Source organism: Oryctolagus cuniculus, chromosome 7, assembly GCF_964237555.1.
Source record: "Oryctolagus cuniculus chromosome 7, mOryCun1.1, whole genome shotgun sequence".
Lineage (NCBI taxonomy): Eukaryota > Metazoa > Chordata > Mammalia > Lagomorpha > Leporidae > Oryctolagus > Oryctolagus cuniculus.
In genome coordinates this window covers 107905315-107919244 of record NC_091438.1, presented here as the reverse complement: position 1 = coordinate 107919244, position 13930 = coordinate 107905315, and the positions used below count along the sequence as shown (strand labels likewise).

General features: G+C 40.5%; 1 protein-coding gene across 2 annotated transcripts in view; it reads left to right on the top strand.

Annotated features, from left to right (window-relative positions):
• RAVER2 (ribonucleoprotein, PTB binding 2) overlaps positions 1-13930 on the top strand; it is a 79784-nt gene that overhangs the window by 41578 nt on the left and 24276 nt on the right. Inside the window, exons 6-9 of one of the 2 annotated variants that reach the window (XM_008265121.4) lie at positions 1964-2046; positions 6616-6681; positions 6839-6950; positions 10188-10405. In XM_008265121.4, the coding sequence (XP_008263343.3) occupies positions 1964-2046; positions 6616-6681; positions 6839-6950; positions 10188-10405 (479 nt within the window). The remainder of the gene's footprint in view (positions 1-1963; positions 2047-6615; positions 6682-6838; positions 6951-10187; positions 10406-13930) is intronic. The other variant, XM_008265122.4, reaches the window with a different exon arrangement.

The window sequence follows — 13930 nt, the reverse complement described above, 5'->3', positions numbered from 1 at the left end:
CTGCTGATGTACCTGGGAAAACAACAGAGGATGGCCCAAGTCATTGGATCTCTGCATCCACATGAGAGACCTGGAAAAAGCTCCTGGTTTCGAATCACCTCAACTCTGGCCATTGGGGCCATTTGGGGACTGAACCACCAGTAGATGGAAGACCCCCCACCCCCCCCAAATAAATAAATCTTAAAAAAAAAAAAAAAAGAAAAAGAAATGGCCCAATGATGTAGCTGAGTCCTAAAAGGCCCCTCTTTCATATACCCTCAGATTATTATAACTTCCCTTAATTAATATTATAATTCAATGTTCCCACTATTCCTACACATTCCTCATTAGAAGGAAAGAGTATTGAAAGTTTTTACTTACATACTTTTTTGTGGCTTATTTGATTACCTGATAGAATTTTTTTTTAAAGATTTATTTATTTCTTTGTAAGTCAAAGAGAGAGGAGAGGCAGAAAGAGAGAGGTCTTCCATCTGCTGGTTCACTCTCCAGTTGGCTGCAACAACTGAAGCTGCACTGATCTGAAGCCAGGAGCTTCATCTGGGTCTCCCACGTGGGTGCAGGGGTCCAAGTGCTTGGGCCACCTTCTACTGCTTTCCCAGGCCATAGCAGAGAGCTGGATCAGAAGTGGAGCTGGGACATGAACTGGTACCCATATGGGATGCCGGCACTGCTGGTGGCGGCCTTACCTGATAAAATTTTATATGTGAAACTAAGATGTTGTTTCAAATTATTTTAAGATTTATTATATATATTTATTATATATATTATATGTATTTATTATATATTTGAATGGTAGAGAGAGAGAGGTCCTCCATCTGCTGGTTGACTCTCCAAATGGCCACCACGGCCAGAACTGGGCCGATCTGAAGCCAGGAGCCAGGAGCTTCTGCTGGGTCTGCCACACAGATGCAGGGGCCCAAAGATTTGGACCATCTTCTGCTGTTTTACCACGCCATAGCAGAGAGCTGTATAGGAAGTGGAACAACCAGGACTAAAACTGGCATCCATATTGGATAGCGGCATTGCAGTCGGTGGCTTCACCGCTATGCCACAGCGCTGGCCCCAAGGTGTTATTGTTTTATTGCCCTCTGAGATGATTCCAGTGTAGACTTACACAATTGCTAAAAAGTTTGGATGCAACAAGGATTTATTTCACTAACCTGACAGTAGTTCAGTATTACATAATTTGTTATATTTAAATTACAAAATGTAGTGTCAAGAGTTCATTTTATGTAAGCTTTTTTTTTTAAATTAAGATTTATTTATTTTAAAGGCAGAGTTAAAGAGAAGCAGAAAGAGAGAGATCTTCCATCCTCTGGGTCACTCCCCAAATGGCCACAATGGCCGGAACTGCGCTGATGCAAAGCCAGGAGCCAGAAGCTTCTTCTGAGTCTCCTATGTGGGTGTGGGGGCCCAAGGACTTGGGCCATCTTCCACTGCTTTCCCAGACCATAGCAGAGCTGGATCGGAAGTAGAGCAGCTGGGACTTGAACTGGTGCCCATATGGAATACTGGCACTGCAGGCGGCAGCTTTACCCGCTACGCCACAGCACCAGCCTCTTACGTAAGCTTTTAAAGGACAAGAGTTGTATCTTATCGATACCCTTCCCCTGTCCCAAACACCTAAAAAAAAAAATAAAAAGTTTAAAGCAAATGGGTTCTGTTAGCACTATACTCATTGAAAGATGGAATTATTTTTGTTGCACTGAGTGCTAGAGTTTTACTACTAGAGTAGTTGGTGTTTCACAATTATGGCAGAAGATGTTGGAATTTGAAAACACATTCCATGGTTGAGTCACAAGGAGTCTCTTCTTTTACCAATGACAAGGTCAGTTTATCCTTGGACTTCTAAACAGCTTGTTAAAAGTTTAAAGAACTATTCATTTACTCTTTTTTGGAACTTATTTTGTTTATTTTAAATTCCCTGTAACTTAAACGTTTAATTTTTGCTTTTCTATTGAAGGTCTTGGAGCACCACACAACTTGCCACCTTTGATGAATCCCTCTGTCTCTTCAGCACTCTTACAATTGAATAAAGCACATCAGGTTTGTAAATAACATGGAGTACTGAAGCATCAAAATTTAGATTGAATACTTTTTTCTTAACACTTCAAGTTCTCAAGAAATTAACTGAGTATATTATAAATAATCCATAATAATAGTTACATAAAGTTAGAAGTTAATGAGTATATCAGATCAGTTAGGCAAACCAAAGCATAAGAAGGAAAGAACTATGAATTTTTTTTTTTAATAAAGCACTGTCAGTAATAGCCTTTTTTTTTTTTTTAAGATTCATTTTATTTATTTGAAAGACGAGTTAGAGACACAGAGAGAGGTCTTCCATCCATTGGTTCATTCCCCAGATGGCCGCAACGGCCGGAGCTGTGCCGATCAGGAGCCAGGAGCCTCACCGGGTCTCCCTCGTGGGTGCAGGGGCCCAAGCATTTGGGCCATCCTCTACTGCTTTCCCAGGCCACAGGAGAGAGCTGGATCAGAAGAGGAGCAACCGGTACTAGAACCTGCGCCCATATGGGATGCCGGCCCTTCAGGCCAGGGCGTTTTCCCGCTGTGCCACATAATTAGTTGTTCGAAACAAGGCTTCTTTTCTCATCTTGAAGAAACAAATGCCTGTTAATTCTTAAAGTTTATTCAGTGTTATAAAATTTCATATATTTACATAAAGAGTTTTTTCTTGCTATTTTCAGACACTCAACATCTATATTGATGTATGTAAATAACCATAATATTTTAGATAAAAATTTCATATTTTTAAGAGTATAGAATTCTAATTACAAATAAAAATTAATATATTGTAAACACTTGAGTAGAGTGAATTAATCCAGTGTGTGGTCCTAAATCTAGAATTTTGAGAAAAAAAAAAAAGGCTTACTTTTATTTTTTTAATTTTAAAAAGCTAACATAGGACTTTATATTAATTATTATTTATTTATATTTATATTTATTATTTATATTATAGGATTTTTATTCATTTACTCCTCAACATCTTTTATTGAGAATTGATAACATGTATGTGTTAGTAATTGTACAGAACATTCATAATGTCTTTTGTAGAGAATCTCAACCAATAGGGAAAAGAAACATTAAATAATAAATTACAGTAGCTGAGAGTGATATGAGAGGAAGATTTCAGAGATTGGTAATATTCTCTTTGTTTTAGGAGAAAGATCAGAATGTTTAATTTTACTTTTAATGTGTGTACACCTGGTCCCTCTGCCTTTCATGCTTGTTGCACACCACTGTCCTGCTACAGTTGCCTACCATTGGTCTTTGAAAAACCTTGTTCTCCTTAAGTGTTTGTTCCTGTTGCCCCTTCCAGGAATGTGCCCCCCACCCCAATACTACATAATCCCCCACCTTTCCATAGTTACTCTGTCCAGCCTTCAATCTTAACGCAAGAGGTAGTTCCTTAGAGAAACAGTCATTGAATCTTCCAGTCTAAATCAAATTCCTCCATAATTTGTTCTCATAACTCCTTGTAATTTTCTTTCAAGTAATTAACATTTGTAGTTACTTAGGTTTTCCCATTGGGTGTTTCTCTTCCTCAGAAGACTATAAGGTCCCTGAGGGCATATTATACTGTTCTATTTCTCACTGTGTAACACAATGCCTGTCACTTAGAAAGTGCCCAGTAGATCTTGGATCGATCAAATGAATGCATATAATGTCATTGTCATTAAAGCTTGAACAGAGTGAGAGAGGGAAGGACAAAGGAAGTGGATTAGTTTTATAACCACATGGTCACCTCTTGTGTTTTATCAAAAGAATAATTAAAATTAACATTGCCTGAAGTTGGAAAGTGGGATATTATATTAAGAATGTGTAGCTTTTACTCAAGTCACCTGGAGAGGTGACCATTAATGATTTGGGTTATACAAGTAATTTATAATTAAGCTAACTTGATCTGTTAAGCCCCAAGTTTTCAGTTCTGCCAATATTGCAATGAAATTGACACAGGTAAATTGAAATAGTTTAGAAATCATAATCAGGAGTTGCTGTATTCCTTATTATTATCATTAAGAATAAAAATATAGATTGTCCTATAAATGGAACACTGGGACAATATATCTTTTACATGTATAAGCCTTCTTACAGGATACTGAACAAATATATATTCCTTTCATACATTGTACAGTATACAAAGAAGCAATTTTCATGACCTGTTCAATAATTACTTTTGTTGGAAAGGAGCAAAACACCTTAAACAAAGGGTTGTATTACATTTTAGATGATTTTTAAAAAAGAGTTATTTATTTAAAAGGCATAGTTACAGAGAGAGAGAGAGTCTTCCATCTGCTAGTTCACTCCCCAGATGGCCGCAATGTCTGGAGCTGCGCTGATCAGGAGCCAGGAGCTACTTCTGGGTCTCCCATGCGATTACAGGTTCCCAAGGACTTGGGCCATCTTCTCCTCTCCCAGGTCATAGCAGAAAGCTGGACTGGAAGTGGAGCAGCCAGGACTCAAACTCGCACCCATATGGGATGTGGGCACCGCAGGTGGCGGTTTTACCTGCTACGCCACAGTGCCACCCCAGTGTGTTGTTTTTAAGGACGTGGCTTGTTTTGACATTGTGACTCTTGAGACTAATATACCTTTTCATGTCAAATCTGATACCAACTTGGACAGTGGTAGGTTTAGGAGTTCTGTCTTGCTCCTGATGATTTCTTATTGCATTCTTTTAGGTTTGTTAAACAGATGTCTCTTTTGAAACCCAATACATTTATGAGACCATTCTTGAATTTGTTCTCAGATTTGTAAATAGCCCATACATTTCTGATACATGTATCAGTTATTTGAGTGAACAAAAGCTAAAACCATTTTTTTTTTTTTAACCTCAAATAGAAATGGAATATTTAGGGGCCAGCACCATGGCTCACTTGGTTAGTCCTCTGCCTGCGGTGCCGGCATCCCATTGGGTACTGGGTTCTAGTTCTGGTTGCTCCTCTTCCAGTCCAGCTCTCTGCTGTGGCCCGGGAAGGCAGTGGAGGATGGCCCAGATGCTTGGGCCCTGCACCGCTGGGAAACCAGGAGGAAGCACCTGGCTCCTGGCTTGGATCAGCGCAGTGCACTGGTGTAGCAACCATTTAGGAGTTAAACCAACAGAAGGAAGACCTTTCTCTCTCTCTCCCTCTCTAACTCTGCCTAATTAAAAAAGAAAAAAAGAAATGGAATATTTGGAACCAAGCAGTTGATTCATTTTTTGTATTGAATCTGTAATCATATGACCCTTTTGCTTGTTTCTTTATCAGTGTTTTCAGTTTCTGAGGGTACTTGTTTAGTCTCTTTTTCCTTTTGGTGCATGTAGCTTGGACTCCAGTACCAAGATGTTTCAACAGATCATAATCAGTGAGTAGATTGTTCTAAAAAACAGTGTGATTGTGGATTCCCTACCACTTTAAGGATTTGTAGAACTATCTTACTCCCAAGCACACAGGTTACAGTCTGTCCACAAAGAATCACAAGTAGCAACAGATTGGATTTTGTCAGGCAAGAGTATAGTTCACTACATATTACTATACAGTATACATGGTTCCAGCGTCCTACTTATAGGTCATTTTTTTTTTTTTTTTTTTGACTGAGCGGGCAGTGAGAGAGACAGAGAAAGGTCTTCCTTTGCCGTTGGTTCACCCTCCAATGGCTGCTGCAGCCGGCGCACCGCGCTGATCCGAAGGCAGGAGCCAGGTGCTTCTCCTGGTCTCCCATGGGGTACAGGGCCCAAGCACTTGGGCCATCCTCCACTGCACTCCCGGGCTACAGCAGAGAGCTGGCCTGGAAGAGGGGCAACCGGGACAGAATCCGGTGCCCCGACCAGGATTAGAACCCGGTGTGCGAGTGCCGCTAGGCCGAGGATTAGCCTAGTGAGCCGCGGCGCCAGCCATCTATTTATTTTGAACATTGATCATTTGAAGTACAGTGCATTCCTCAAAATGGCAGCCTAATTTTTTTTTTAAGATTTATTTTTTATTTGAAAGAGTTACAGAGAGGGAGGAGAGGCAGAAAGAGAGAAGTCTTCTGTCCGATGGTTCACTCCCCAATTGGCCACAACGGCCAGAGTTGTGCCGATCCAAAGCCAGGAGCCAGGAGCTTCTTCTGGGTCTCTGATGTGGGTGCAGGGACCCAAGGACTTGGGCCATCCTCCACTGCCCTCCCGGGCCACAGCAGAGAGCTGGATTGGAAGAGGAGCAGCTGGGACTAGAACCAGCGCCCATATGGGATGCCGGCACTTCAGGCCAGGGTGTTAATGTGCTGCGCCACAGCATTGGCCCCAGAAATTACTTTCTATGAATGCATTTCTTGTATTACATACTAGTTCCATACATAATGTTTTGTTTCATTGAATAGTCAGTAAAAGTAACTTTTCTGATGAAGTCTATGCCATTTTCATGAATTTAAAAGTATTTTCAAATCCTATAGTCCTTTATCCTCAAAAAAAAAAAAAAAAGAACTCTAAAAACAATATTTCTTTCAAAGTTACCATAGGTAGTATATTGCTTAATTTAAGTTTTTGCAGGTGTCCTATTTATAGGATGATGGGTTAATAATTTATCATTTTCACAGGGCTCAGTTATAGGTAATACTTCTAATTTATTCCTTCAGAATCTTTCTCATGTACCAATGACACAGCAACAGTTTATGAAGTTTGAGAATATCCATATTAATAAGGTAACTACAGTGCTTTTTTCTTCCAAAATCAGTTTTCTCCTTTCCTAGAATCAGGCTGTTGATCAGATTGTTTGTGAATTTTCATATGTGCAGCCTGTGAATTGGGTTATATCTTCTGCTATGAGCAACAGTTTTACTATCTTTTCTTTATTTGTAGAAACCTGGTTTACTTGGAGAAGCCCCACCTATGGTACTTCAGAATGCATTAGGGAGAGGGTCATCACGTCCATTGAAAACGGAATTGGGACATCCTGGTGAAGCACATAAAAGTAAATAATGTGTATTTACTGAGAAGTCAGTAAACAGTGAAGTTCAAGATTTAAAGATAGCTTACCTGTATGATACTTTTATTTACAGCATGGGTGGGTAGGGTCTTGCCTGTGGGCTGTGCAAGGCCTTCAGAATGATTTTTTCTGGTCCTGCCATGGCAACTACTGGTCCCTGCCAAAGGACCCCTAGGTGGACTTGAAATGCAATAAATCCTTAGCAGGTTAATTATATGTTGATAATTTCATATGGCATGGCCTGTGAATGATGTTACAAATATCCAAATGGCCTTTGCCAGAAAAAATATTCCTACCCTTATTAGGAAGGTCACATTTGGGTTTTATTCAGTCATTTAAGATAACAATACCTCTCTTGACTGTTTTATTTTTTAATATTGATAGTTTACTGATAGACTTGCTACCATGCCAAAATAAGACTTTCCCTGTTGGATATGCTTTAATATTTTATGCAGGTTCACAGCAGTATGAGGTAAAGACATAGATCCATTTGAGACTGACATGCTGCCCACTGGGTTGACATCATGTTATATAAGTATGCATTTAATTTTTGCATGGGTAAAAATCCCTTTGCTTTTACAAAAGGAATATCTAGTGTTTGTAAATTAAGTCTGAAGGAATTTTTATGGTGTGATGTCCTCTTCCAGAATTCAATTTTCTTTGACTAAAAGCTTATGTTATTATAACTCATGTTGGATTAAGTAATAAGCTATTTGCTTTAGCATATGCTACATTAAAAACATTGAAAATTTAGTGTCCAAATAAATACATCACTAAAAGATAGGAGAAACAAACAATCCATCTCCAAATGTTTAATATTAAAAGAGGTTTAGGAAGTATGTATAGTGAATATGTAAAATGTAAATTTGGTTTAAAGTATTCATCAAAATTAGCTCTTTTCATTTAATTTTGTCCTTTTGACTTTTTTATGGTATACAGGTTTTTTTTTTTTAATTTTTTTTATTTTTTATTTTTGACAGAGTGGACAGTGAGAGAGAGACAGAGAGAAAGGTCTTCCTTTTGCCATTGGTTCACCCTCCAATGGCTGCCGCAGCCGGAGCGCTGCGGCCGGCGCACCGCGCTGATCCAAAGGCAGGAGCCAGGTGCTTCTGGTCTCCCATGGGGTGCAGGGCCCAAGCACTTGGGCCATCCTCCACTGCACTCCCGGGCCATAGCAGAGAGCTGGCCTGGAAGAGGGGCAACCGGGACAGAATCCGGCGCCCCAACCAGGACTAGAACCTGGTGTGCCGGCGCCGCAAGGTGGAGGATTAGCCTATTGAGCCATGGCGCCGGCCATTTTGTTTTTGTTTCTTTAACATTTATTTTAAAGGCAGAGTTACAGAAAGAGAGGGGGAGACAGAGGAATGAAGAGATCTTTCTCTTGGTTCTCTCCCAAGATGGCCCACGTTGGGCCAGACTGAAGCCAAGAGCCTGGACCTTCTAGGTCTCCCACATGGGTAGCAAGGGCCAAAGTGTTTGGGCCATATTTTACTGATTTCTCAGGCGCAGTAATAGGGGAGCTGGATTGGAAGTGGAGCAGCCAAGACTGAAACCTGCGCTTACATGAGATGCCAGTGTCACAGGCAGCAGTTAACCGACTGCACCACAATGCTGGCTCCTATTTTATTTTTTAGAAGATTTTATTTATTTGGCTGGTGCCGTGGCTCACTTGGCTAATCTTCTGCCTGCGGTGCTTGGGGTGGCAGATACTAGTCCCGGTTGCTCCTCTTCCAGACCAGCTCTCTGCTGTGGCCCAGGAGGGCAGTGGAGGCTGGCCCAAGTGTTTGGGTGCCTGCACCCGCATGGTAGACCAGGAGGAAGCACCTGGCTCCTGGCTTTGGATCGGCCCAGCGCCAGCCATGGCGGCCATTAGGGGAGTGAATCAATGGAAAAAGGAAGACCTTTCTCTCTTTCTCTCACTCACTCTGCCTGTCAAAAAAATAAATAAATAAAATAAGAAGATTTTATTTATTTGAAAACAGAGTGACAGGGAGAAGACAGAAATAGAGATTTTCCATCTGGTTCACTCTCCAAATGGCACCAATGGCCAGGGCTGGTCTAGGCTAAAGCCTGGAACCCAGAAGTCTATCCTGGTCTCCCGGGTAGATGGCAGGGTTCCAGGTACTTGGTCCATCTTCCTCTGCTTTTCCAGGCACATTAGCAAGAAGCTTGCTTCAGAAGTGGAACAGCCAAGACTCGAACAAGTGCTCCAGTATGAGGGTGGCAGTGTCACAGGCAATGTCTTAACATGTTGTGCTACAGCATTGGCCTCAACCTATTGATTTTTACAAAGTGGAGTGGTTCCAGATTTCTCTGTTAAAACTTTTTGATTTCTCCCAGAATTTCTCATTTCTCTAAATAAAAACATGAAACTTTTATTTCAAATTTAGTACTTATCTATTCACAAGCACAAATTAAAAAGAAAAGCAACAATGATGTGCTAATGTTTAACAGCCAGTTCTGTAGGTATAAACGAAGTCTTATGTGTAGGCTGATTTAGTTTGAAAAGAGTTACATAATTGACTCTCATTGGCAAGTTTAAGCTGCTAACCAAATTTGCTGTTGGATTTAATCAAACTTTATTAAAGGTTTATTTATTTATTTCAGACATACACACAGACACAGAGATCTTCCATCTGGGCGAGTCTGAAGCCAGGAACCAGGAACTAAATGGGTCTCCCATGTGGGTTGCAGGAACTCAAATACTTTCTTGATCCATCATTTGTTGCTTTCCTGGGACTTTAGCAGGAATCTACGTTAGAAGCAGAGTAGCTGGGACTCAGCTGTCACTCCAGTATAGGATACTATTGTCCCATCTGTGGCTTAACCTGCTGTGTTGGAAGGCATGCTCCTAGAGAACTTTTAAACTTAATAATTTTAATTATTCTGTTTAAATATGAATAGAACTTAAATGCCAAAAAACATAAATCCTGTGCTCAGCATTTAAACTAATCAACATACATTTTAGAGTATAAATATAATTGAGTTTATTATAGAAATAAAAAGAGCATCATTCCTATTTTTTTTATAAAGGAATCTCTGTACTCTACAACTTCTGACCTCTCTTTTCTGAATTTAACTGTTTTCTAATAGGTACGAAATAGGTTTCCTCATTTTGCCCATAACAAAATCAAGAGCACTAATTTGAATCTTGTCTAACCAAAAGCTTTTTGCATTTTATGGTTCACTACATCATCTAATCTGATTGAACTCTAATAACAGGTAGAATGGGCATGTTACCGTCCTTTCCAAATCAGCACATGGGTGGACATGCTGGGCCTGGGCATAGTAATACTCAAGAGAAACACTCAGCCACTGTGGGAATTACAGAAGGAAATTTCTCCGGATCTCACAACTATCCAAACCCCACTACTGGAGGCTTGGTGGCAGGACACCAGAAACAGCAAAGTCAGACACAAGGCACAGAGATAAATTCAGAGGTAAGAAAATTGTGTGTGTTTGAGAGGGTTCATATATTTATTAAATTGTATGCTTACCTATTTTATATGTATATGAATATATATATATATATATTCCTTTTTATTTTTAAAGATCTATTTATTTCTTTGAAAGGCAGAGTTGCAGAGAGAGAGAGAGAGATTGAAGTCTTTCATATGCTGGTTCACTCCCCAAATGGCCCCAACGTCCAGAGCTGGGTTGATCAGGAGCTGGGAGCTTCTTCCAGGTCTCCTGCTCAGATGCAGGGGCCCAAAGATTTGGGCTACCCTCCACTGCTTTCTCAGGACATTGCAGAGAGCTGGATTGGAAGTGGAACAGCTGGGACTTCAATCAGTGCCCGTATGGGATGCCAGCACTGTAGGCAGTGGCTTTACCCAGTATGCCACAGTGCCAGCTCCTGTATATTCCTTTTCAATTATGTGTTCAATTTAGCTAATAGTACTTTAAGTTGTAATTATTTTACAGTTAGTATAATTTATAAAGTTTCATAAAGCAATCAACTACTTTTAAGCTTGAAAGGAAGTTAATATACTTTAACGGTATATAAATACGGATTATAAATTAGGTAATTGGTTTGTCAAATTTTTTTAATAGTTCACATTTATGTCTCAAGGTTGAAGAAAACATAGCAATCTTTAAAAATCCTGTCACAAATAAGCAAATAAAAAAATCCAGCTTTTGATACATATGCCAGCTAACATTTGGTAATACGCTTGTTTGTCAGTTGCTAAGTATAATAGTTGTAATTTGTATAAAATGCATTTTTACATCTGTTAAAAATATTGGAATATGAATTTTTGCTGAATCATTTGCAGTATGCATGACTTCCAAAAATAGTTGGTATTTTTTTCATTTGAAAGTCAGAGTTACACAGAGAGGAGAGGCAGAGACAGAGAGAGAGGGGTCTTCCATCCGTTGGTTCCCTCCCCAATTGGCCATAACAGCCGGAGCTTCGCCTCTCTGAAGCCAGGAGCCAGGAGCTTCTTCTGGGTCTCCCATGTGGGTGCAGGGGCCCAAGGACTTAGGCCATCTTCTGTTGCTTTCCCAGGCCATAACAGAAAGCTGGATTGGAAGAGGAGCAGCTGGGACTAGAACCAGCGCCATATGGGATGCCGGCGCTTCAGGCCAGGGCATTAACCCGCCACACCACTGTGCTGGCCCTCCCAAAAATACTTGGTATTTTAAAAATAAAATATAAGCTAGCTTAAATGCAAAATTTTGCATTTTGGAAAAGCTTAGTAGTATCAACACTACACATCAAGTTTTGTGGTGATAATTATCTTATGAGGTTTTCTGTATAAACAATAATGCTGTTTTTTAAAATACTCTTTCCTTTTTTTTTTTTTTTTTTCTTCTTTTTTGGACAGGCAGAGTGGACAGTGAGAGAGACAGAGAGAAAGGTCTTCCTTTGCCGTTGGTTCACCCTCCAATGGCCACTGCGGCTGGCGCACTGCGCTGATCCAATGGCAGGAGCCAGGTACTTATCCTGGTCTCCCATGGGGTGCAGGGCCCAAGTACTTAGGCCATCCTCCACTGCCTTCCCGGGCCACAGCAGAGCGCTGGCCTGGAAGAGGGGCAACTGGGACAGAATCCGGCGCCCCGACTGGGACTAGAACCCAGTGTACCGGCGCCACAAGGCGGAGGATTAAAATACTCTTTCTTCCTATTTTATGTGTATGTTCTATACCTATGTGAGGTATTTTGACATTTAAAGGCAGAGTCAATTTTATTTGAAAAGTATCCAAGTAAGTTATTAAACTGGTCTTTTCAAGAGAATCTGGTCTGTTTTAATTCTGGAAGTTTAGATCCAGTTATTTTATTGGCTTATTTGTGAATGTCATGTAAATAGATAAAATAAGGTTCATCTGATTTTATTCATACCCTCAAATACTCTTTAGTTTGTAAGTGATGTAAAATTTAGCGAGATAAGGAAAATTATTCATGTAATTAGTTGTATTCAAGTTTTAGATCACTAATACTGAATTTTTAAGAGGTTTTTTTGGTTTGACATCTTTATTTGATACGGAAATGTGGTCAACTATCATAAAGTATGTCTCTTCACTGCAAAAATTCCATATATTAAGGATTTATACAATCCAGGGGTGGGGGATCAAGAACACTTTTCTGAGGGTGAAGTTTTCTAAAAAGGCTCTCCGAACTCTTGAGTGGAAGTGTCGTACTCTGTGATGAAGTGCTTGAGCTCCTACGTTTTGATATCACGTAGTCACAGAGGAGGTATAGATAGAACATCCAATAATTGTCCATTGAGAAAGCTAAAGAGATTATAGAATAAAGTTTTTTAAGGTTATCTCCAATATCAGTTGCTTGGTTCGTCAAGGAAAATTAAACAGAGCTCACATATACATACTCTCTATATCTTTTTGCCATCTGTAATTCATTGAAAGTTCCAGAGATTTTAGAAAAACTGGACTTGAGACAATTTACATAATAGGTAAACAAGAGTCTGTTGGGAGGATGACAACCAGAACAGGGCAGAGTCTGGAAAATGACTCATGAAGAACTGAGGAAATGGATGTATGGAACTTAGGAAAGGATGACTGACCAGATGATGTATTTTAAAAAATATTCATGCAGTTCTTGGCATTTTATATTTCTCTGGTAGACAGAACTAGTCCAGTAAATAAAACAGGGAGCAGACCTTTTTTTTCCAGAAGATTTATGTATTTGAAAGAATGGCAGAGAAAGAGTGAGAGACCTTTCATCTGCTGATTTACTTCCCAAATGGCCGCAATAGCCAAGATAAACCCAAAATATGTTTTCCAATTCTCCAAATTTGTAGTTTGCTAAATAATTGGTTTAACTTTGAGATTTTTTTTCTAGAACTACATCTTTTATACTGTGTTTTGTATGATTAGTGGTTTGTGTGTTTTTTTTTTTTTTTTTTTTTAAAGAGAGAATGAGTGAATGTAAGTGTACTCCCATCCACTGGTTTACTCCCCAAATGCCTGCAGTAGCTGTGGCTAGGCCAGGCTGAATCCAGGAGCCTAGAACTCGACCCAAATGTCTCACTTGGGTGGCAGGAGCCCCAACCATTGGAGCCATCACCATTGCCTTCCAGGGTCTGCATTAGCAGGAAATTGGAATCAGGAACCAAAGCCAGAAGCTGAATCCAGGCTCTGAGATGTGGGACCTGAATATCCTAGATAGTATCTTTTTTTTTTTTTTTTTTTTTTTTTACAGGCAGAGTGGGCAGTGAGAGAGAGACAGAGAGAAAGGTCTTCCTTTGCCGTTGGTTCACCCTCCAATGGCCGCCGCGGCTGGCGCGCTGCGGCCCGCGCACCGCGCTGATCCGATGGCAGGAGGCAGGAGCCAGGTGCTTTTCCTGGTCTCCCATGGGGTGCAGGGCCCAAGTACCTGGGCCATCCTCCACTGCACTCGCTGGCCACAGCAGGGAGCTGGCCTGGAAGAGGGGCAACCGGGACAGAATCCGGTGCCCCGACCGGACTAGAACCCGGTGTGCTGGCGCCGCAAGGTGGAGGATTAGC